Here is a 26,110-nt window from a genome sequence, read left to right as displayed (position 1 = left end):
TCTACCTGCTGCTCCAGGAAGATGGGAATCACTGGTGGATCCCAGATCCTGTGCTGAATGGACTTCACCTGATGACATGGGCGGAGCGGTTGCAGCAAGCTCGGGACCACAGATGCCACGGTACCCCAACACGGAGAAACATTAAGAATGGTATTGTCTTGTGGCAGGCCTGGAGCGCCTGCTAAGAGCCAACCCTCTTGGAATAGTGAAAGCACTTCCTTCCTCTTCAGCAAATACCTGATTGGTCCACTCAAACAAAAACAAACTGCAACCAGTTCCTAGCTAATTGGCCTCAAGAAAAAGCAAGAGTTGACACCTGCGGCACAGAGTCGCCACCCCCTCCACTAAAATGCCCGAGGAGTATTGCTTAAGCCATTATGTACCTTGCCAACCGGAACAGCAAACACTGACCTGCTCTCAAAACACTCAGTAAGGGCACTTCCACCCAAAGCCAGTCGTCCTGCTAGAGACTGCCTCCTCCTGCAGAAGGCCCTCGGGAGGGGAAGGGACTTTTGGCAGCAGTCTGCAAAACACACAGGTTAAGTAAAGAGTGGCTCTGTCCTGAAAGCCCCATTCAAGAAAGATGACGACTGCAAAAGAGGTGGAGAGGACAGGATGGGATGTCTGGAACCGCAGGCCTAGTTGGGGACAAGGGGAGGAGAAATGGAGAGGAACGAGCCAGGGGCTGAAGAGCTCATGCATTCCAAGGTTTAAGGGCAAAGGGAGTTAGAAATATTTAAGTCTTGGTTAGAAAATTAATCCAGCGATTCAGCAACAAAGGCAGTGCCCTTTTGTGGGGGTAGAGGGATGACCTTTCTTTCTGTTAATTAGATGGAGCCCGTCCAGGTCGTTGCATAAAGAAAATGTTTTCTACTTTGGTGGACATGAGCAATAAAGCAAACTGTGTGCGTGAATGCGATTGGTCTCTGACTCATGTTTTTATTTTAATTCAAATTCTTGGCTTTAAACCCTTGGAAAGACTCAGCTCATTTTGTTTTCTCCTTTCCCTTTGCTTTCTTTCCCCATTTTTTATCCCCCTTGCTTAGTTTTTTTAGTCTTTCACATTACAGAAGCCCTGTGGCTCAGACCTCTTCATCAACTTCTGGTTTCTCCAGAGCCTTAGCTGGTATTTCTTCATCTCGAATAATACTTAATTATGAATTGCATTATTAACTCCAGTTTGAAGAATAGTAGTACAAATACATTGAACTGTTTGTCGTGGTACCCAGTACTTGGTGTCCAGTACCTGAGAAGCTAAGAAAAGAGAATGACAGGTTTGAGGCCAGCCTCAACAACTTAGGGAGATCCTCCGCAACTTAGCCAGACTCTGTTGCAAAGCAAAAAGGAGCTGGGGGTGGAACTCAGAACTCCCTGGAATTTTTAAAAATGTTTAAGTAATAAGGGTTTTTGGAATCAGTTTATCTATTCTCTCTCTCCTCTATCATCATCAAGGAGGAGAAGGAGGAGGAGGGGGAGGGGGAGGGGGAGAAAAGGAGAAAAGGGAACCAAACCCAAGCAAAAGGCTTCCTTCCAGGCAGTCTCATACCTTTGAAGTTCATAGTGGGTCTTGGGGAGGTTATTGTGCCTTCTCTGTTTATCCCTATGGGAAATGCCTGTATTTATACAAACTGAAATTTTGTGAAATGTTCTCCAGGGGGAATCATGAAGCTATGACTAGATTTTGTGTAGAGTTTCAGATAGCACATTTTTAAATAAAATATTAAAAGATAGTACTTTATATTTAGGTCCTTTATCTATTTTGAGTTAATATTTGTATATGTGTTAGGTAAGGGTCCAATTTTATTATTTTTCATTTATTATTATTTTTCAACAATATTTAGTTAAAAGACTAGTATTTCCTCCACCAAAAGTTCATGGAAACCTTGTCAAAAATAACTTGACAATGTATGGAAGAATTTATCTCTAGGCTTTTATTTAGCTCCAATGGTTTATATATCTGCCTTTAGAACAGTACTACACTGTTTCAATTATTGTAGCTTTATATGGTTTGAAATCAGAAAATATACATCTTCTAGCTTTGTTCTTCTTTGAGACTGTTTTGGGTATCTAGAGCCCATATTCCATATCAGGATAGATTTTTTTTCTGAAAAATAAATAAATAAATGTATGATAGTTTCACCTAAAAAAAAAAAGAAAAAAAAATATTCTCTGGTAAGAAAGAAAGCAAAAAGAAATATTAAAATATTATCTTTAAGTCATCAAAAGTTTGGTACCAGACAAATGAAACTGTTATGTGAGATTATCAATGTTAATATTGTATAAATTGCTATAATACTAGATGTCAACCACTAAGCCAAGCGTGGGAAGGAGGGATGGGGAGGGAATGGGGTGGGGATCGGGTAGGGGCTAACTGGGCGATGTGTGCATGTATGTCTACAAAAGTATCTTATTTATACCACTATGATGTATGAATACATTGCACCAATAAAAAATAAATAAAAAAAAAAAAAAAAAAAAAAGATATTTACATGTGATTATTTTTCCACTCTATCAATGGGTTTGCCATTAAAACACCTTATCCTTACTGGAGTATATGTAGGCTCTGCTGTGTGTGTGTGTGTTTGTGTGTGGTGTGCTGAGGAATAAAGCCAGGAGCACTTTACCTCCAAGCTACACCCTAGTGATTATATATATATATATATTTAAAACCAGGTCTCTGTAAGTTGCTGAGGCTGGCTGTGAACCTAAGATCCTCCTGTATCAGCCTCCCAAGTACTGGGACTACAGCATGTGCCACCACATATGGCTTTGCTCACATTTTTTCATACAGGATCTTAGGTGTTTGATTTAGTCGGTATTTTGGGGGGTGGTGTTGAGGACTGAACCCAGGGTTCTACACATGCAAGGCAAACACTTAACTATCAACCATGTCCCCTGCCTTTAATCAATACTATTACTGGTTAAACTGCATTCAATTTTATAAACCAACTGGATAGATGAGATGTAAATAATTCATCATGGGTCTATTTATCCAGATTAAAAATTCAAAGCGAAATTTTATCTGCTACCATCATTAGTGTCAGTAATAATAGCGACCCACTTAGTGTCTGATTATTACATGTCAGAAACTAGTATGAGTGCCTTACACTTTTTATCTCTGAAATCCACTTAATAGGGCTGGACCCACTTATTTTCCTGACATTGTAAATGCTGTACATAAACTGGGCATGGTGGCACATGTCTGTAATCCCGGTACTTGTGAGGCTGGGATAGGAGGAGTGTAGGTAGGTTCAAGGCCAGCCTCAAAAACTTAGTGAGGCTCTCTGCAACTTAGTGAGACCTTGTTTCAAAATAAAAAAATAAAATAGGATTGGGGTGTAACTCATAGATAGAATGCTCCTGGGTTCAATCCAGAGTACCATAAATAAATAAATAAATAAATAAATAAATAAATAAATAAATAAAGTACATATACCCACACATTCATGCACGATGATTCATTGATTTCAGCCACCCCTGGTCTAATTTTTCCTTTCTGGGTTTCAAACCTATCCATGGCATGGCTCCCTGACAAATCATATATATTATTAATCATGGACCCCAAAGGTCATCCTTGTTCTGTACCTTAATTCAATTGTCTATTTATAGGTGTCATGGTGGCACACACTTGTAATCCTAGTACTTGGGAGGCTGAGACAGAAGGATCTTGGGTCCAAGGATAGACTCAGAAAGTAGTGATTCTCATCAACCTAACAAGACCCTTTTCAAAATAAAAATAAAATAGGAATGGAAGTATAGCTCGGAGGTAGAATGCTACTGCGTTCAATCCCTAATACCACCAAAAAAAAAAAAAAAATTCCATCTAGGAATATCATTCCTTTCTTTCCTCTATCTATCTAAATTCCTTCCATGTCTTAAGACCAAGATGAAATATCAAATCCTTTTAGAAGTTGAAATATCTATGTTCCTCTTTCCTCAAAATGTTAATGTAACTCAACATTTAAAAAAATATTTCCTTTACATAAGCATTACTTCTTAATCATATTTGCAGCTCTTTATGGAAAGAATCCATGTCCTAAAATTTTGAGGTCTTTACAAATTATCTCATAGGGTCATCCTAGAGATCAGGAATTGTTTTACATTAAGTTCTTAGAAGAGGCACTGGCATTTAATAAATATCATAATACCAGGCACAGAATTGGTGCTTAAAAATACTGAATAAATAAATCATATCAACCATGTGAAAAAAGGGAGTCTTAATATAATTCATTTGTTCAGTATTTATTTGTGTAACCAACAGCTATTAGGTGTTGCTAAATACCAGACGCTTCTAAATTAGGAATATAGCTATGAGCAAACTAGAAAGGCCCTGCTCTCCAGAGGCTGAGAGTTCATGAGAAAAGGCAAGCCTTAACCCATAAAACAGAGAAACAAGACAAAAGCACACTGTGATAAAAGCTGGTGTGTTTAGGTACCCAAGCTTGGATCATAAAAATTACATTGAAATTTTCCAGGGAAACCAGAGGGTGCTGTCAGGTTATTTCTATTGGAATCCAGAAGTTAACAGGAACAATAAATAGATTCCATGACAAAGACAACAATAAACACCAATGACAGCCTCGCAAAGGCAATGGATTAGGAACCTGGGCCCTGGAGTCAAACTCTCTCAACCTCTTTCCCTTGCTTGGTTTCCTTGCTGTCAATTGGGATAACAGAAATATTCACACCTGTTTTGATAAACAGTAAGACGATGACTATCATTGATTTGTAAAAAACCCTTTTTGAATAAGAAAGATATATACAATACCTCAAACCAAAAACGTTTTTTAATTGTAGAAAAGTTTTTGCGTGTTTATTTTTTAAATTATCTTGTCAGTGCATTGCGATTATACATCACAGTGAGGTTCAGTGTGTTGAAATGCCCATGCACACGGTGCTTCATGTGCCTCCCTCCGCGTCTGACCCACTCCCCACCCGTCTCCCCACAGGAGTCGGTGAGATGCCTCAACAGCTTCACGTATCTCCAGAGTATTATTTGAACTCTTTTGTTCTTCCATTCTCTCTTTTCCCCTCCCTACCTCCCTTCAACTACTCTACAGATCTTTCTTTGCATTATTTAAAGTCCGTGGCTTAAAATAATGCAAAGTTTATTTTTACAAGTTTACATCACATGACTGCCTACCTGCGTGGAGCAGGGTCCACAGGCTCTGAGGCGGCAGGCTTCTCTCTGATACGATCCTCTTGGTCTAATGAAGTGTGCTGAGAATCAGCCTCCAGAGGGAGATGGTGTTGGGAAATGACAGGAGCCTCAGTCAACTTGATTTTGGAAAAATCACATTTCTTTTGTTTTCCTTACTGTTGCTGAACTCAAGTCGAGGCTGAGAATTTTCCATCTTCGAGTAGTCCCCAGGGAGGCCTCCGAAGCAGCAGCCATTCCAGCTACTTGGGAAGCCAGCAGTGACACTTTAGTTGAGCTATCACTTCCCCCAGGCAGACGTAATTTTTGCCAAGGAAAGAAAAATAATTTAAAACCCAAGGACATAAAAATCAACTACCCCGAATGGCATGGCTACTATCCATGGATTATAAGTAGAAAGTCTGTAAAGAGTTAAAATAAGAAAGATTTTGTTTTGTGGGTCTGGGGATGAAACCCCAGGGAGATTCGACCTCCGAGCAATACCCCCTGCCCTGTTTTTTATATTTTGTTTTGAAACAGGGTCTCACTAAATTACAAAGTGCCTCACTAAGTAGCTGAGGCTGTCCATGAACTGCAATCTCTAGTCTCAGACTCCCAAATGCTGGGGTTACAAGCGTGCACCACCACACCTGGCTAAATAAGGTTTTATTTTTTTATTTTTTTGGTGGTACTGGGGTTCCTGGAAACCCTTCTACCTCCGGGCTACACTCCCAGACCTATTTTTATATTTTTTAAATTTGAAAACAGGGTCTCTTAAGCCAGGGAGGCTGGCTTCGAACATAAGCAATCCTCCTGTCTCTGCCTCCCAAGTGCGGGGATTACAAGCCTGTGCCACCACACCCGGCTTAAATAAGAAGGTTTTTAAAACATACTTTACTAAGAAGCATTAAGACATAATTGAAGAGATTAATATAAATCAGATGTGGTGATGTATGCCTGTAATCTCAGTATGTGGGAAGCTAAAACAGTAGGATCAAAGGTTCAAGGCCAGCCGTAGCAATTTAGCAAGACCCTTAAGCAACTTGGCAAGATCCTGTTTCAAAACTAAAGATAAAAAATTAGGGCTGGGGTGTAGCTCAGAGGTAGAATGGCCCTGGGTTTCATCCCCACTACCAAAATAAATAAATAAATAAATAAATAAATAAATAAATAAGGCTGTGGTATAACTCAGAGGTAGAATATCCTTGGGTTCAAAAAGAGAAACAGTGTAAGAGTAATGTATACATATACATTTGTATGTTTTTGTGTGCCTGTACACTTTTGTTGTAGATTATGAAGCTATTTTTAATAATGGGATGGTTTTACATTGGCTTTCTGAGTTGTACATAGGTAGTATTTCATGACTCATTGGCAGTTTATTGGCATTGGTTTAATGAGAAAGATATCTTAACAAATTCAACTATATATTAATTTTTAAATTTAACTGAGTTAACAATTAACTAATAATTGTTTTGTGTTTCTTTTTTCTTTTCTTTTTTTTTTTTGAGACTCACATCCTCACTGCAAGTAAGAATGCCTCACACCAATGTTCACAGAAGTGCCTGGCTGTGGGAATCTGCTTTTTGTTAACACAGCACTCACCGGGGTCATGGGACGCACATGAAAGGCAATGGTGGATAAAGAAGTTACTAACACCTGCAGGAAAAAAGATATTCATATGTACAGTCTTTTAGGAATAACAGGAAACAAGATGAGAGAACCCCATAGAAACCTGGAAGTCAAAAATGGAAACAAAACTAGCAGGCCATCTATACCCCACCCCACAGGACTGACACCACCCTAAGCAAACCTGTTTCCTATCACAGATTACACCCTCCTAAAAGGACTTCAAAAGCAAAGTCACTCTGTGTCATTATAGCACAGATTCTGCTTCTGGCACCGCCCTGCCTGCAGCTCCAGCTAGCTGGGAGAGCTGAGGGCCTGGCCTACTGTGCCCAGGGCCCATCCCTTTATCAGCACCACCCACACCAAATCCCTTTAGATTTGTAAAACATGTAGTCACTTAATCTTGTGTGGCCTCTAAACGACCTTGTGTTCTAGGCCTGTACTCCTGATTGTCATCTCTGTCCTGAGACTGGACAGAGGAATGAAGTGGTTTATCCAAGTTCAGGAAGAAGTGCATCCAGAACTCAGATGCTCCCTCTGTAGTGTCTTGCTCTAGTCCAATAGGGAGAAACTTCTACTCTCCTAACATGAGATAATAAAAACTGGGCAGATGTCTATACCTACCCAGCACTCAGCTAATCCAGACAGATGGATTCTGGGCAGAGCTCTCTGCATGAGAACACTCTCACAACACTGTCCACCACTTACCAGTGGACAGAAGAAGCTCAAAGCTGTGTTCTCAGTGGCCCCACTCGAAGCGCACTGACAAGATGCCATAACACACCTAGAAGCACACCATGCTAAAGGTCTTGGCAGAGAGAAGACCCATCTTTGGGGAAGCCCCGAGCTAACATGAGAAATTGTAAGTACAGTTTTATACATGGATGTACACTAACAATGGTAGTAAAGCTGCCTTGGGTTTGTGCCAGTTCTTTCTTCTTTGAGACCACTTTCGCCGTCTTGGTGGTAAATGCCTGGGTAGAATATAAAGTGATTCGGCTGTGAACATGACTGAGGCAATGTCACTTCAGTTAAATCTGCGGCTGAAATCTAAGTCACTTCTTTTCAAACAAAACTTCAAGATAATAGAACTAAAAGGAAACCAACCCTTGGGTTTAGATGTACACTCCAAGCCAGGTGTGGTAGAAATCACAGTACTTGGGAGGATGAAACAGGAAGATCACAGGTTTGAGCGCAACCTCAACAACATAATGGGAAATTTGGCTACTTAGACCGTTTCAAAAAAATATAAATAAAAAAAGTTGATGCCGGGCGTGGTGGCGCACGCTTGTAATCCCCGCGCTTGGGAGGCTGAGACATGAGGATCCCACGGGTTCGAAGCCAGCCTCAGCTACTTAGTGAGGCCCTGTTTCCAAATAAAATATAAAAAAGGTCTGGGAGTATAGCCTGGAGGTAGAAAGCCTCTGGATTCCATACCCAGTAACACCAAAAAAAAAAAAAAAAAAAAAAAAAAAAAAAAAAAAAAGTTGGAAGCCAGGCGTGGTGGCGCACGCTTGTAATACCAGCATTCAGGAGGCTGAGACCAGAGGATCGTGGTCCGCGGACAGCCTCAGCTACTTAGTGAAGCCCTCTGCAACTTAGTGAGACCCTGTTTCAAAATAAAGAATAAAAAAATAGGGCAGGGGGTGTAGCTCGGAGGTCAAATGCCTCTGGGTTCCAACCCCAGAACCGCAAAAAAGAAAAAAAAAAGTTGGAGATGTAACTTGGAGGTAGAATGTCCCTGGGGTCAATCCCCAGTACCAAGATTAAAAAGAACATACTTTTAGGTTCTAAGCCCCCACGGGGCAGGGGCGGGGCTGGAAGCCAGGAGGCAGGAAGACCCGCCTCCTTGCCAGGCGGAGCTCTGGGATTCTCACGGAAAACCACTCCTCTTTGATAAAAAGGGGACGCGGCGATCTGAAGAGACAGAGACTTCTACACTCGTGGAAGGCTCTCTTCCACACACACCCCCACCCCGCACCCGTGACACGGGAGTGGGGGAGGGAGCTGCTCGGAAATAGTGGGCTGAATAAAGACTTATGGCACCTGTACCTACGGTTTTCACATGTCTGTGGGTGCAGAGGGACTACTGGCCAATCTTACACATACATTTGGGAATAGTAATGGATGTGAAGTCTATCTAGAACTTTCCACAGAGTGGCATCTCATAACTACATTTGGATTCATACATTTTGCAGAATAAAATGGAATCAGTTCATGGAGAACTGCAAGGTGGAGGAGGACTATTGTGTTTTCTCCTACTGCTCCTTCTTGGTCTCTGCCAGGGCCTACGCAAGCTGACCCTCACTCCTGCCCTTGCCTGGTTGATAACCAGAGCCCACTGTGGGCTCCTGTCCTATCCTCAGACATTAGTTGAAGCTGTCTTCTTGGGCTGGGAGTTTAGCTCAATGGTATGAAAGGATGAGACAGGAGGACCTTGGTTTGCAGACAGCCTCAGCTACTTGGTGAAGCCCTTTGCAACTCAGTGAGACCCTGCTTCAAAATAAAGAAAAACAAACAAACAACAACAACAACAACAAAACCCAGGGTTGGGCATGTAGCTTGGAGGTAGAATGCCCCTGGGTCCCATCCTCACTACTGGAAAAAAAAAAAAAAAAAGTGTTGGCTACTGCAGGTGGCCAGGAGAATTGTCAAGCTGTGTTCTGTCCTCCCCAACTGCCCAATTATTGTATTTATTCATATTATCATTACTCTGCTACCATCATTTTTGTGTGACAGACTTCTTTTTGGTAGCTGACTAGAGCAGCAACCTTCTGTGGCAGGACCACAGAACAAGTAGCATACACTACAAGCTGTGGTGGGACCATGGAGCAAGCAGCATCTGCTATAAAAGTATTTAAAAAAAGATTTACAAAAAGTAATTTGAATAGATTCAAAGATCCAGAATTTACCAGACTATGTGATAGAGATGCATATAATTCAATTGTTCCTACATTTTCATGAACAATCTTTATTAACAGTGATCAAACTTATGTCCAAAGTGACAATATATCAAAGAAATACATATCAAAATCTGCCATTATAATTTTAACATCTTTATTGCATATTTACAATGTGTGGAACATTATAAGGATTTACAGTAGAAGCCAAATTTCTCAGCCCTTAAAAATCTAATAGGAAAGATCAGATAAACCATACAAACAAATACCTTTGAACAGGGGCACTGGAAACATACATTTGATTATAATTTTACAGGCTAATACAGGTAAATGCTCTGTGTAATAGAACAGGCAGTAAAGATAAAACACAGTGGATAGGGAAGTCACCAGAAGGTGAAGCAACCACAGCTGCGTAGTACTGAATAAAGGACAACATTGAGAATATGGTCTTAAAGGCTAAAATGTCCTGCAAAAGCATAGCTATCCCCTATGCAAAACTGTGAGGTAGAATTCTTCCCAGCCCGTTTCCTGCTGTCCTGCCCCCCATTTGGGTACTCTCGGGGAGCTCTGGTGGCTCTCACACTGCTGTACCTGAGAGGGGTTAGTGGTGCATGTTGTCTACTATCATGCTAGCCCCATCACAAAGTAAGTCTTTTCTGTTCAATGATGAGAGTCTTATTTTACATCCTGAAAACGGGCGGCAAAAGTTAGTAACAGAAACAAACCAGTGCTGTTCCTTCTAGCTAATATAATAACCATGCTTGGGTTTAACTTTTTAAGAAATTAAACTAATGCTAAAATATCAGGTATAGGGGCTCTTGAGGAGTTTGCATCCTTCAAATAAAACCAACTGTCATTCAACTATAAAATATGCCATTTCTACCCCAAACCTACTTCTCCCAATATTCAAGGTGGATCAAAAAATAGCTTATACCTTTCTACACATTAAAATATAAAATTGAGAGTACAGAACAGCAGAACTGGAAAAAGGTATGGCAGTTTCTTTTAAAACTACTTTATGATCCAGCAATTCTAATCTTAGGTATTTACCCAAGAGAAAATGAAAACCCATGTTCACACAGACTTGTATAGAAATGATCATAGCAGCTTTATTTATAATTGCCAAACCTGGGAACAACCCAGGTAGCCAATAAGAAACTGGATAACCGGCACTTACAATGAATGGAGCACTACTCAGTAATATAAAGGAATGAACTAGTGACATACCTGGCTATATGAATAAATCTCTCAAACATTATGGTGAAGAAAGCTTGTAGAAGACAGTACATTTGTGATTTTATTTACAGTAAGTTCCAGAATAGAAAATCTTAATGATGGTAGCAAGAAGAATAGGGGTTTCCTTTGAAGATCAGGTTGGGGAAAAGGGATCAATAGAAAGGGCCCTCTGGGAACTTTCCAAGGTAGTGATAAATTGCAATCTTGATAGCACTATATGCATTTGTCAAAACGCAGTACAAACATCAAGTCCTATACATTTCGCTGTATGATAATTTTACATCAAAAGAAAAATGTAAGCAAATATTGAACCCTAGTTAATGATAAAAATGCTGAAGTATTTAGTAGTAAATATACAGTTGTCTACAATTTAAAGTACATCAAAAATAGTCTGGATTGAACTGATGGATGGATAGTTCTGTCATAAAGCAAGCACAGTTGATACTACCATCCAGGTGATGAGCATGGTGTAAAATTATTTTAACATTTATACATTTGAAAAATTTACAATAAAACATTGGGAAACATAGGGTGCAACATTTGCCAAAAAATAATGGTGAGAATTTGATCTCATGACAGTGAAATCACCAAAACTTTCAACTAAGTGTCACTTTAGAAACTTAAGTTTCTCATAATCCAAATGTGAGGTAAGCAATCGATTCTCAAATCTACCCTGGCTTGAAAATGCCAAAGCAATATTTTGATCCTCTCACACCTTGGGGAAAAACCACCCACTACGATGGCATGTTCTGAAAAAATTGTTGAACGTGAAGATAAACACCAGAGCTAAGATGAAGAAACATTCTTAAGAGAAAAAACAAGTATAGAAATTGCTTTTACCCTGACTTTTAAACTAAAAACAAGTGGGGTAACTGTCATAGAAACAATACAAGGCTTGATCGTATGGTGTGAGTGGTCCACTATGTTCTCAGCAGAGAGGCATCTCGATCATCCTCCTGTCTCTAAGAAGAGACACATCAGGACACACACAAGATACGGCATTCAACGTGTAGATACTTCTAAGGTGCCTCTGTGAACTTTGCTAGGAAACACTACCAGAGTTCAATAGCCCTTGTGTCAGAAATAGTTTTTCACATGCCTGACTTAAATTCCCTCACAACACTGCTCTTTCTATCTCGTTAGCAACTATTTTTAGTTCTATGCTAAGAATTCCTATATCGTGACATACGGGAATTGTACACTGCATACTGCCTCATAAAGAGTTCTCAAAAGTAATCTTGATTCTTTAAAAAGTTTACTCACTGGCTCACAGTTATAGCCTGGCTTCCTTTGATCTGGAAGTTCTTTATGTCTTAGAACAGGTTCTACTTTTTCTTCAAGTATGAGTGTTTATTCTCAGGGCCTTCAAGTTTGTGCTAAACTAATGCTGTAATATTGAGTCATATTTGGCATCATACCTATGAATCTTTTCCAGTCTTAAAACCTCCCTGAATTTATTTATTTTTTGGTGGTACTGGGGTTTCTGGAAACCCTTCTACCTCCGGGCTACACTCCCAGACCTATTTTTTAAAAATATTTTTACTTGGAAACAGGGTCTCTTAAACCAGCGAGGCTGGCTTTGAACCTGCGCGATCCTCCTGTCTCCGCCTCCCAAGCGTGGGGATTACAAGCGTGCGCCACCACGCCTGGCTCTCCCCTTGGATTTATGCTCGCTCACGCATCATTCTCGGTTCTAAGTCTCTATTACAATCTTTTTCTGCTTACCATTACTGCTTGGGCTTGCCAAGATGCCTCTCCTATAATCATAACCAGCAGGAATGGTGGGCCTAAGTTATTTAACTTCAGTATTGGGATGTTTTATAAATATCCTAATAGATTTATGTTCTAGTAGTGTCTATAGGTTGGTGCTGATTTATTAATATATACTCCAAGCATGATGTTTTCTCACTTGTGGGGCGTTTTGTTTTGTTAATACTGGGGATTAAACCCAGGAGTGTTCTGCATTTGAGCTACACCTCCAGCCCTTTTCATTTTTTAAACAGGGTTATGCTAAGTCGCTGAGGATGGCCTTGAACCTGCAATCCTCCAGTTTCAGGCTCCCAATTACTGAGATTTTAGGCATGTACCACCATGCCCAGCTTGTATTTTTTAATGGGAGTTATATCATGCCCTGTCAACCTCAAAATTGATGCTACTCATTATTTTAGATATTTAACCCTGAATATATGTTCCCCTATTCACTAATGCAACAGGGATGGGAGTGAAGAACGGATAGAGCTGGGGGGATAAATTTAAGGCATGAGCTACCTCCCCACCACCTCTGCTGTCACTAGAGATAGAGCGAGATTAAAGGGCACTCTATTTTATGTTCTAAAAAGACATTTATGGAAACAATAGCTTATAATTTGTGTAACTTGTTTTCAACAACTTTTTACATGATTATATTTCATTACTGATATTACTTGTTATAATTTCTATATTTTATAGTCCCATAAAAATGTATTGATTTTTTAAAATACACAGCCAGAGTAAACAGCAAAGCCAGGTTTTAAAGCAAAGTTTTCAAACTCTAAACTCTTTCTGCTAGATTATATACTTCTATTTTTTTATGGCCAATACTCTACAATTCTTCTATTATTTATGCTTTTTATCTAAACCTAGATTTTTTCCTAGGGATATATGCTAAAGTCACATAGTGTCAAATGATAAATCTATACTTCATTTTGTCTCATCAAGGTATTTGTTGGCCTCCATACCAGCAGAATATGTCTACTCCCAACTCAATGTTTATTTCTAGGAACCAAAGTTAACACAGGTAAGTTTACAAATTAACCATTTAGCTATGTTCAGCCATCTTTTTAATCCTAGAAAACTTTCCATTTTGGGGTATTTTAGCAAAGAAACCATAATCATACAAGCATTGTAGTATATTGACTGGTGGTAGTATACTGACTGCTTACTGTTTTTGCCTGTGTCATTCTCTATAGGCTGAAGATATGAAAGACATTAGTGATAAGTACGTTCAGTGTTTTAAAAGCCACAGCATTTTTCCTATGGCTTTATGTACTTTGGCTAGTATATAGCAAAAGAACACAATCCCCAATCGCTATTGGCAAGTAACTTATAGTGTCATAGGAAACTCTGAATTACTTCTTCAGATGTATACTGCAAAGTGAGACAGACTGTCCTAATCTCACAATTATATTACTGTTTTAACAGGTCTGGATTAGAGAATATAGTTTGCTTAGCACTATCAGAAAAGTAACCTACTTGTCATATTCATATTAAGAAGTACGACAATAATAATAATCATCTAAATACCATACCCTACATTAACTGACAAGGCAATGAAGCAAAAAACACATTAAAACTAGGTAAGCCTAGATGCAAGAACCAATTTAAATCCCCATAGAGTGAGAGAATATGAAGCCAAGACCTACAGTTTCACCAAAATCATCGAGTCACCTTGGCAGAACAAAGCCACCAACAAGGACTGAGAACAAAGCCAAGTTGAGTTGAAGTGAAGTTATCATTTTACATCATAACTCTGCTGCGTTAGATGTGTGTGAAGAACAGATGTCAAATTGTCATTATATATTGAGTTTACACGGGAGCAATATACAATAAGGCAAAAAAAAAAAAATCCTTCAATTGAAAAAACAAAACAAAACTAGCCCAACCAACACTTCAGTAATTCCCTGAGAAGGGCTAAAGTAATGTGGGATGTTGTGGCATATTCCATAAGAAACAAGTGACTCCTTTCTGGCTACATATTCAGGCGAATATTAATTTATGTTAATTTATGATGAAGGGCTCATAGCTTCAAACATATACAGTCACTTCCTTCACATGTACTCTAGTGAACCATGACAACATGGAAAAAAGTCACATAAGGGCATTGTTGGGTTGTCATTCAATTATTCTACATATAAATATAGATACACATATAGGAAGTAGCAGCAAATTTACAAATAAAGAGCAAAAATATTCATTTTGCTAAAAGCATATTTACTTTCACGTGAAATAATCTAATTACAAATAACATTTCCAGATTTTGCCTTATTTTTCCCTTCTTGTGGGCAAGAGAACCTAAGGTATAGAAAAATCAACACATTTGGTAATTAGGAGTCTATGAGTTGATGGCATAAGTACTAACAAGTCAGTTTCACTTTTAGCAAAGTCATAATAAAAGCTTTCTAAGAACTCTGAAATTCAGTAGAAGAAACAGACATTAAATATAACAACTAAATTTTCTAAAGGAGCTAATATGTTTACATATATTTAAGTATGAAACACCAAATGACTTCCTTAGATTCATTCCTCAGTCCCAACTTCAGAAATTAATGTTTAAAACATGCTTTAGACTGCAATATAAGGACTGTTTATGAATTCTTACAATAGAATCCACGTGAAGGATTACTGACCATCTATTACACATAAGCAAAAGCATAGGAACAGATCAAGTGGGACAAGAGCTTTCCCTGAAAAGAGCTTACAACATAGCATGAAGAGACAAAAGCAACTGTAGAGTGTGGTTAGCACCATCATAAAGACAGAAAGGAAGAATCATAAAAGTTCATAAAGCCCTAAACGGCAGAGAGGGTTATCAAGTATAGAAAGAACTTCCTAGATGTTCTCAGAAGCAGTGGCAGTATGAGACGCGAGGGAGCGGCTGAGTTTTGCCCCAGATCTTCTGGCATGTTTGAATGGGAAAAGGGGCTTGCACCATTAACCAAAACTGCTCCAGGAGGAGAAAATGGAAGTATGATAAATCCTTCCTCTGGGCTGAAATGTTAAGGAGGCGGGAGAAAGCACAAATCTAGCATTGGACCAGATATGTAATACGGGAACATCAGGATGAAACAGAAACCCTAAAATGAGAAACCTAAAAAAGAGCCAGAAGCATTCTGAGGACAGAATGTGAGAAAGCTTGTGGTTAGTAGATACGTTAAGTAAGAATTATGTGACTATATTCACAGTTATGACAGAACATAGCGTCATTAAGGGAAAAGACATTGTCTGGGAAAGACTGCTCAATTTTGCAAATTTTAAAGAGAAAGTCTCTAGACAAGGGTAAGAGATGATTTAGACTGAGGAAAAAACATTCAATTCAGTAACTGAAAAATCATCACTGATTTCCAAAAAAACAGTTTCATGAGTGCTGTATAAAACCAGACTGTAATGTGCTGTGCAGTGAGTGGTGAGGACGTGGGCCGAGGAGGATGGGCTTCTCCAAGAAGCCTGGCAGTGAAGGCGGCTGCAGAATTCAGCAGGTTCCCAGGGAGCTTTCTGCATCAGAGGATACATGAGCTCATTTGCACACTGCAAAAAGGAACCAGCATATAATTCTTTGCATAATTTTGTACTGATTATAAGCCTAAATAATTATATTAATCTTTAAAAAGCTTATGAAATAAAAATAAACACAAAAATGATTATATGCATTTTAAAATTTAAACTTAATAGAAACATAAAAGCATTTTAAGATAAATTTTATTTCTAAAGGAGTTATACAGTTTTTGTTATTAGATTACTTCAGAATTGATTTTGCCTCTAATCCACCATGAGAAATTAAATTTTATTAACAATTGCTATTTTAGTTGAAGAAAGATTACTCTGATATAAAGGATTAATTACACTGAAATAATTATGTATGCCGTCCTCCTCAGCTCTTTCCCCCAAGACAAAATATCTTCAGGGTAGTGAATAACTTGGATAGTGGTTTTCAAGTTGAAGAAGAAAAAAGTTAGAAATATTATTCCATTATTAATAAGTTCTTAAAGATCTATATTGTATTTCACAATTATTTTTATGATAAAACATGCTTACTTATTATGTACACATGCTTACATACAAATTTCCTGGCTAAAGTACATGCAACAACCTTGAGAAAACAATTTTTAAACCATCCTCACAGTTCAAAGAATGCCCTTTTTAATAAGGCACTCATGTTGGGAAATAGGATATAACTACCAAATTAAATAATGTTTAAAGAAGCCTTTTATTAAGCACAAACAACTTTTAATACATTATCAATACAAACAGGAAAATGTCTTTTAATGAATATGATATATCAAACATCTGAAGGACTTTCTTCATATTGACACAATAAAAATAATCAATTTTAAAGAATAACAAAGTAAAATTTTAAGGATGCCATTGTCTACTAATAACAGTTTAACTACAGTCTAAATATACTACATCACCTGGGGAGGAAGGGAAACCAATTTTTTTATAGAGAGAATTCCTAAACTCTTATTAGCACCATTCAAAGCTTATTATCAGTTGTTCATCTACAAACTGATAGGTCAGGTAAAGCTTGAAAGCAGACTTCAGTGCAATGTTTAGAGTTCCTTCTTTTAAGATACCTGGAGTCTATGGTCTCAAAGCACGTTAAATCATTATGCCTTGGTAGTTGCGAGGTGTTAGCATGTGGAGAGAGAAATGTGTCGTGGGAAGAAATGAGGCTCATTCTGCTGTGAGATGTGTCTTATGTACGTGGCTAATGCTGTAGTATGCCAACGGTGTGCAGGGGTGATGGACTGCAGAGCTGGAGGAGCTGGCAGCTATTAGCTCTCTGTGGTCACCATTTCAGGATGTCTCAGCTGCTGCCTTTTGAGACTAACTAGTTTCATCCTGTCTCTGATGTGCTCTGCAGCAGAAGCCATGTCACTTGGACTCCCAAAGTATTGTTCAGTTCTAAAATCAAAACACACAGATAAACCCCAGATGAATACATATCCATTTAACTGTACCACACGCAATGGGAGGCAAAAATCATCATAAAAACTATGTGATATGGCCCATGTGTAGAAATTAATTGACTCATACAAGTATCATAGTAATTCCATAGGAAAATACTTTTAAGTGGAAAAATATATGTTAAAACATAATAAGAAAAATATATTAGTGGTACAATGTAGCGTCATGAGTTCTTAGGATAGCTCCAATAAACCAAATAATACAACATTGGAGATATTCTGCCTTTCAGTTTTGGGTCCACAAGCATGCAGTAATATAAAATTTGTATCTGTACTTGAGTTGTAAGGACCGTGCACACAAATTGTCAAAGACAGCTGGCAAAAAAAATAACATCCTTATGATGTTAAGACATAGTTTGGAGACAGGTGTGGTGTGCACCTGTAATCCCAGTTACTCTGGAGACTGATGCAAGAAGACTGCAAGCTCAAGGCCAGCTAGGGGAATTTAGTAAGACTGTGTATCAAAAATTTAAAAGGGCTAGGATGTAGCTCAATGGTAGAGCACTTGCCTAGAATGTGCAAGGCTTTGGATTCAATCTCCATACCACTTGGGGGGAAAAAGGTGATTTGGTAAATTAATAGATAAAAATAATTTTATTTTACTTGCAAAAATACTATATTTGGAATAATAAAATCTTTTAGAGCTGCAAAGTCCTTGGAAATTCCTGGTTAACCTGTATTTTAGATTAGAAAATTAAGGCCTAGAGGTGGGAGTAAAGTTCAGTGATAGCTGACATGTTTTAAGCATATGTGAAGCCCTGGGTCCCATCCCTAACACCACCAAAACAATAACAAAAACAACAACAATAATCAAGGCCTAGAAAGTTAAATAATTTAACCAAGGTCACATAGTAGGAAAAAAAAAAATTAAGATCTGAACCCTGGTCTTCCAGGAATGAATCCAAAGAAACCATCAATTTCTTTTATTTGACCAGGAGAGTGTATAAAAATAAATCTGAGTAACATGTCAAACAATCTTTATATATAAACAGATAGTATACTGATAACTGTGAAAAATACAATTAATCTGAGATATAGTTAGTATAACAAAATATCCAAATATGTATGTATTTAAATTTTAATGTGAATATAGAATTGAATGGCCAGACAATTTCAAATATTAAAGTGGGTGCTTTTATCTTAAAAGAGGGAATGGCAGATGGGCTATCTGTAGAACACAGGAGGGAAGTCCAGGTGAAAACATGGGGGCCAGATGCTCCAAGGTTGATGTGAGTAGAATGGGACTGACTGCATGAAACTGGGTGCAACACAGGACTGGGGACTCTGGGCAGACAACCAGAATCACCCTCTGATACTGAGTCTAGCTGAATTTTAGTCTCTTTTTCTCCTTATTTTAGAACTAGAAACCAGGGGTGTTCTACCTCTGTGCTACACCCCTAATCCCTTTTTAAAATTCTGAAATAGGGTCTTACTTAGTTTCTGAGAAACCTCACTAAGTTGATGAGGCTGGTCTTGAACCTGCAACCCTCCTGAAGTACTGGACTTATAGGTATGTATGTACTGCCACACCTGGCTGATTTTTTTTTTCATTATAGATGTATAATATGACCATTAGGCTACTTTTTCTTTTCATGAAACTGGGAATTGAACCCAGGGACATTCTACTTCTGAGCTATGTCCTCAGCAGGTTGGTTTTTTTTTTTTTTTTTTTTTACATCATTTTTATTTCAAAACAGGGTCTTGTTATCACTCACTGGTCTTAAACCTGTGATCCTCCTATAACAGCCTCCCAAGTACTGGGATTAAAGGCATGTGCCACCACCCCGGGCTGACCTTAGGCCTTTTTTTTTTGCAGTACTGGGGATGGGACCCAAGGACATTCTACCTCGCGGTACACTGCAGCCCTATTTTTTATTCTTTATTTTGAAACAGGTTCTCACTGAGTTGCAAAGGGTCTCACTAAGTAGCTGAGGCTGTCCACGAATCTGCAATCCTCCTGTCTCAGCCTCCCAAATGCTGGGATTACAAGTGTGTGCCACCACACCCGGCTCTTAGGATATTTTTGATAGTGTCAGTTTAGGTATGACTAGAGATTTAGGTATATACTATATATAATGTTTCAAGGGAATGAAATGGTATCTTTTTTAATATCACTCCCAAATTATCACTGGAAGTTCATGATAAAACAGTAGTGGTGCTCATTACATTTCTTATGTGTTTTAAATACTTTCCAAACATTTCGCTCAGGTAACTTTCTGCTCCTGTAGTCAGATGAGAGAACCAAGGCACAGGGTGGGAGTGGCTCACCCGAGGGGTCACTGTGGAAAGTTGTAGATCTGCAGGCCTCTGGTACCAGAGTACACATTCTCCTCCAGCACACCCTATGCCAAGAAGGATACTTGCACTTTAAGCCACTGGTTTGGTTTCTCTGCCATTTGAACTAAATATCCTCTGAATTACCTCTAAATTATTTTCACTGAGAGAGCCTAGCTTACCTGGGACAAAGCTCCTGCTTCTCTATTGGCCCATTCATTTTGCATCGGACTACTCTACTACTACTACTACTACTACTACTACTACTACTACCACCACCACCACCTACTATTACAACTACTACTTCTTCTTCTTCTTCTTCTTCTTCTTATTATTATTATTATTATTATTATTATTAATTATTACTGCTGTACTAGGGATTGAACCCAGGGTCATTCTACCTGAGATCCACTCCCAGCCTTATTTTTTCTTTATTTTGAAACAGAGTCTTAGTTAGTTGCAGAGAGAATCACTAAGCAGCTGAGGCTGGCCATGAACCCTCAATCCTGCCTCAGCCTCAGAAGTATTAGGATTACAAGCATGCATCACCATGCCCAATAAATTACTTCATATTAGTATCATTGACCATTTGAAATGGAAAAGCATGTAGTAATTGGAACCCCATTATTTTACAGATGAAAAAATTAGGATGCTATATAGCACAATGAAAAGAAAACGGGTTTGGAGCCAAACTGATTTGAAATTAGATCCTAACTCTATCAAACAGAAGCTGGGAGCTTCTCATCATCTTACTTAATCATTCTTAGACTGAGTTCATTCACTTTTAAATCAGGAATAATCATACTGGCCTGGAACTGTTTGGCTAAAAGTAATGAAGATGAAGTGTTTAACTCAATGTTTATCATGTATTATATTATGAGCTCACTATATATTAGTCCCTTCCCTGTACTTCCTCTTTACCTAATAAGGCCCATGGACACTACTCCCTGTCATCATAGCCAAGGCTAAGACCCTGTTCCCCAACATAATCAGTGACTACCCTATGACATACTGTCAAGAACTAGCTCATCTGATGTTAGCAAGCACCAACTGTTACTTTTGCTAACAACTAAGTTTGGATTTCTTTTCAATTTAAACCAATAGAAGATATAGACCAAGTTAATTTACTTGACTTTTTAAAGAATTAGATTTTCCTGTCCTAATGGCTTCACTTCAAAACTTCAAGTACCAATAAAAAAGTGAAATTATAAAAGCATACCCATCAGGATAAACTACAGGAACAGTTAACCTATCCAAAAGTGATTTTCCAACTGCTTCTATTTCATCAAATTGCTCTTCATCATTAATAGCTTCAGGTTCTTCTGGACAGTCTTGTAAAATCTGTAACAAATAGAAGGGCAACATCAGTCAAGAAACAAAGAGATTAAAGTTTCTAAAAATTTAGTAAATGGAAAAGTTGTTTTCCCTTTTATTTTTAGAATCTTCATGTGAATCACTGTACAAGGCTGACCTATTACTGGTAAAGTTGGCTCAAGAAAGTCTAATAATAAAATGCAATACATAACTCTACTAACAATATATAATCAGATTATGAAAAGATCTATGGTGATTTCCAAGGAAAAATAGACTACTATTTAGAAAATAAGTTCAATCTGTGTTTAAGAAGTATTCTCTCACTCATTAGGTAAGCACTTTATGGTATGCTTACTTAGGAGCTTGGAATATAAATGTGAGCTCCTTTAAGAAGCTCATCAATATCAGAAATAAAAGAAAATGTAAATTTATTATTATTATTATTATTATTATTATTATTATTATTACTACTACTACTACTACTATTACTATTTGCAGTACTGGGGATGGGACCCAGGGGCATTCTACCTTAAGCTACACACCCAGCCCTATTTTTTTTATTCTTTATTTTGAAACAGGGTCTCACTGAGATGCAAGGGCCTAAGTAGCTGAGGCTGGCCTCAAACCATGATCCTCCTGCCTCAGCCTCCCAAATGTTGGGATTACAAGTGTGTGCAACCACGCCCTGCTTGAAAATGTAGATTTAAAACAACATACACTTAGAGCACAAACATGTAACTAATGTGAAGATCTAACCAGACACTACATTTAGTAACTGATCTGCTGACTTAACTGGTTATAATTCATATATAGGAAGCTTTATTGTCCTGATAAAAGCCAGGTAACAGAAAAAGTATAAACATTAAATTTTTATTAAAAACTCCATATTTATAGCCGGGCGTGGTGGTGCACGCTTGTAATCCCCGCGCTTGGGAGGCAGAGACAGGAGGATCACGCAGGTTCAAAGCCAGCCGCGCACGCTGGCTTAGGAGACCCTGTTTCCAAATAAAAATGTAAAAATGGGTCTGGGAGTGTAGCCCGGAGGTAGAAGGGCTTCCAGGAACCCCAGTACCACCAAAAAAAAAAAAAAAAAAACTCCATATTTATTTTTATATCGTCTCTTACAGAGTTCTAGATTTTTAAATGTCCTTGCAGACATATTCTTAAAGTAGTAGTTTAAAAAGGCACAGTGGTATTAGTAATTGGGCCAATGGTCACCCTTAGATGGGTGTGGGGGAAGCGTGTGACCACAGAGATGGGAGGGAGCTTCTGGCTGCTGAGGATGTTGTCTTAACGATACACTGACTTCACAGGCATGTTCTGCCAAATTTCATCAAGCAGAACATTTAAGATTTGTTTACGAGCTGGGCGTGGTAGCACATGCTTGTAATCCCAGCATTTGGGAGGCTGAGACGGGAGGATTGCGGAAGTTCAAAGCCCACCATAGATACTTAGTGAGGCCTTTTGCAACTCAGTGAGACCCTGTTTTAAAATAAAGAATACAAAAAAAAAAATTGGGCTGTGGGTGTCGCTCGGAGGTAGAGTGCTCTTGGGTTCTATCCCCAGTACTGCAAAAAGAAGAAAAAAAAAAAAGATTTGTGTACTTTTCTGTAATAATAGTATAATCCATAATGATAAAAATCTTCATTGAAATAATAAGCAGATAAAAATCAGGAACTGTGTGTGTGTGTGTGTGTGTGTGTGTGTGTGTGTGTGTGTGTGATAGTGGGGACTGAACCCAGGGCTATGCCTGCTAGACAAGGACTGTGCCACTGAGCTACAGCCCCAGCCCCCAAGACAAGCAAGCCATCTTGTCTACTTTCTCGCATAATTATTCCCATTCTACTGCTCTGCAGAGTTCAGTGACTATGTGGGACCATTAACTACGAACACTTCCCAATAGCTGCACTTTATAATACAGAAAGAAACTGCTCCATTCTTGAGGTTCCTTGCATCATCTACTCTGTTCTTCAGAGCAGGCTATCATTTAGGTTTTACAACTTGGGTTTTCCACATCTGAAAGTATACTTAACATCCCTACAGATAAACTCCATTATAAGAAATCAACACAAAGTTAACTGTCAAACAAAGATCCTCTTCAGAGTGGGAATGTCTGCTGAAGTGCAATAGATTTTCATTGTGAAGAGTAAGAAAAAGGTTCTCCTAAGAATTTGTCCCCCACCACCACCAAAAGAAAAGAAAAACAATTTCCATCCCAGTACCACCATAAAAAAATAAAAGCCCCAAATATTTTATTCTTAGTTCCTAAGGTTAAGAACTTGAATTCACTGAATAATATTCTAGAATCAACCTCTAAAGATAACACATGAAAACAAGGTTATTATTTCTATCCTTATTCACAGTACTTGAGTTGAAAAATCCCTACCTTAAATTCTGAAAGCATAAAATGAGTTTTTAAAAATGTGTGACAATTAGCAGTAGTTGAAGCAAATTTCCTTTTCTGAAATAAAGAGACCACTAGCATGATATTCTAGAGAACAAAAAGCATCTCTGGACATCATGGTGGGTGAGGAGAGAAGCTGGGTAATAGTACCACTGATAGAGATTTCTCTAGCTATAGCAAGTACTCCAGAACTGGTGTGGATTAATAAAATTTAATTTGGACACTCTAAGACAATAATGTTACATCTAAAATGTTATTAATGGAACTGTGATAAATTTTAACAAATAGATTAATTGTACAATTACATTAGTAGAATAAACACATTTTAAACATACTAGGCCACTGAGACTAAGTTTCAAAAAAGCAAACCTTTTCAGCATTTGAGTGAAATGCAATAGCCATTTCCAACCTATGTACTCTTTCTTCAGATGCTATTGTAAATTGTTTCCATACTCTGTTCAGCCGAGGAAGTGTGTCTCCAGAGGACCGAGAAGTGCAGCGTAGAGATTGGCACAACACAACGGTGGCCTGTAGCAACTGTCTGCCATAGTCATACGTACTCTACAAAAGAAAAAGTTAAGGATGGAATTACAATAAAAGAATGCTGAAGAGGAGAGGGAGGTGTGTGGCAGGCCTGTGGTTGCAAGTAAGGGACACTACTGGAAACAAATACTGAATGAATCCAGTAGCACTTGTTAACTGCATGAATAAATAATGAAGGGGAAGCAAGATTTTCAGTAAGTTTATAAGTTTCTTTTTTTTTAGGGGGGGGCTTTGTCCTCTAATTCTGCTCCCCTTATCTGTGCTAAATATCACTGGCAAAAAAGAAGAAAGAAAGAAAGAAAGAAAGAAAGAAAGAAAGAAAGAAAGAAGGAGGCTGCTCACTAATTAGCAAAATGAGTAGGTGAAGTTAGGTACTTGATAGTCCACATAGGAAACATAGGAAGCTACAACTGCTAAAATGTGAACTCAATTAATTCCGAAAACATATTAACATATTTTCCACCACAGAACAATTTTGTATTACTATGCTAAACTAGTGAGATGCAAAAAGTGGGGTTTCTAACTTAGTGATATTAACACATATATCATACTAACTTCTGTGAATGAATAGTTGAATTGTCTTTGAAATACCTTACCTATAACCTAAATTATAACTTAAATCAGAGGGAGCATGGAGAACTTGTACTTGAGAGAAGTGAAGTTTAAACCCTCTCAAGGTTATGTAGGGTAGTTTTGATGCACCAGCTGACATTTTCTTAATTCTGTGATATTCCTGGAATAACAAAACTAACCTTCTTGGACTTGGAGGGTTAAGTTTAAATTATAATCATGCAGAAAGCTACTCAAACACTGAGCTTGTGGAAAAGGAAGATAACCAGTTCTGCACCTGTGCAACATCAACAAATTTTCTATGCTTTTCCAGTAAAACTTTCGTTTCCTGAGCATCATCACCCAATCTGATGTGAGTCTTAAGCAAAGCGTCCAGAAGTTCACTTAGCCATTCTACCGCCTAAATGAAAATAAAAAACAGTGAGGCTGGATTCATAACTCTTTACTTATTATACCAAAATGTCACATATAAGCAAAAGTGCTAGCCCGTGATCAATTCATCCATTAATTGGTACATGATAATTATACATGATAGTGAGATTCAGAGTGATACAGTCATATATGCATAAAACATTACTTGGTCTGCTTCCTTCCCCATAACACCCCTTTCCCTCTGTTCCTCCCTTCCTAGACCCCCTTCCCTACTCTACTGCTTTCTCTCATTTTCATGAATAAACTAAGTTCTTCTCTTTTTCATTTATTTATTTGTAAACTAAGTTCTTAATAACTTATTTTATTCAATGCCATTTCTACTCCTCTAAGTTTTTTGAAAATCTAAAGGCAAGGATTACTAAAGAAGCACTCTTTTAAAATTAACATCATATTAATAGAAGATGATATATTTCTGTAGTATAGATTTATTGGGATTTTGTTAGATTTGTTACTATTTAGAGTCACAAAAGTCTTCTACATCAAGCTGTAATAACATTCAGATGCTAAGTACACAAAGACATTAAATTGCTTATGTACAACTGAAGATTCTCTTGTGGGTTAGAAAGCAATGTGCTGTAGTAGCTTTTATTCTGGGATGTCCTAGTCAACAACAATCATAAAAAAATAATCCCAATGTCTAGCACAGCACAGGGTTTCAATGATAAAATAAATCAAATGAAATTAGTAAGCTAGTCGGCAGTATCACATTTTATTCTGCGACAGGATAAACTAGAATCTGACAATACAATTACTTTCTTAGGACCATAGTAAGTATGCTTTTGTTTATATTTAAGTGAAATTAATATTCTGAGGAAAGAAAATCATATAATGTACTAACTGGTCCTTACCTGGGCAGCGTCTTCTTCACATTTAAACAGCTGCACCATTTGAAGCATCTTTAGTCTTCGCACGTCTACCATGTCTTCACATCTAATGAGCCCAAACATAAATT

The 26,110-nt window shown here is 38.1% G+C and overlaps 1 protein-coding gene across 1 annotated transcript in view; it reads right to left on the bottom strand.

Annotated features, from left to right (window-relative positions):
- Positions 1–17,429: 17,429 nt before the first annotated feature.
- Positions 17,430–26,110, bottom strand: part of SESTD1 (SEC14 and spectrin domain containing 1) — a gene marked incomplete at its 3' end in the record, with an annotated part of 61,776 nt that continues 53,095 nt past the window's right edge. Inside the window, exons 13-17 of the mRNA XM_080690236.1 lie at positions 26,007–26,088; positions 25,004–25,126; positions 23,983–24,174; positions 21,115–21,236; positions 17,430–17,559 (exon numbers count right to left, since the gene is read on the bottom strand). Of these exons, the coding sequence (XP_080546362.1) occupies positions 17,430–17,559; positions 21,115–21,236; positions 23,983–24,174; positions 25,004–25,126; positions 26,007–26,088 (649 nt within the window). The remainder of the gene's footprint in view (positions 17,560–21,114; positions 21,237–23,982; positions 24,175–25,003; positions 25,127–26,006; positions 26,089–26,110) is intronic.

This window comes from Muscardinus avellanarius (genome assembly GCF_963383645.1).
Source record: "Muscardinus avellanarius genome assembly, chromosome: 2".
In the NCBI taxonomy this organism is placed as follows: domain Eukaryota; kingdom Metazoa; phylum Chordata; class Mammalia; order Rodentia; family Gliridae; genus Muscardinus; species Muscardinus avellanarius.
This window is presented reverse-complemented; position numbering and strand designations above follow the sequence as displayed.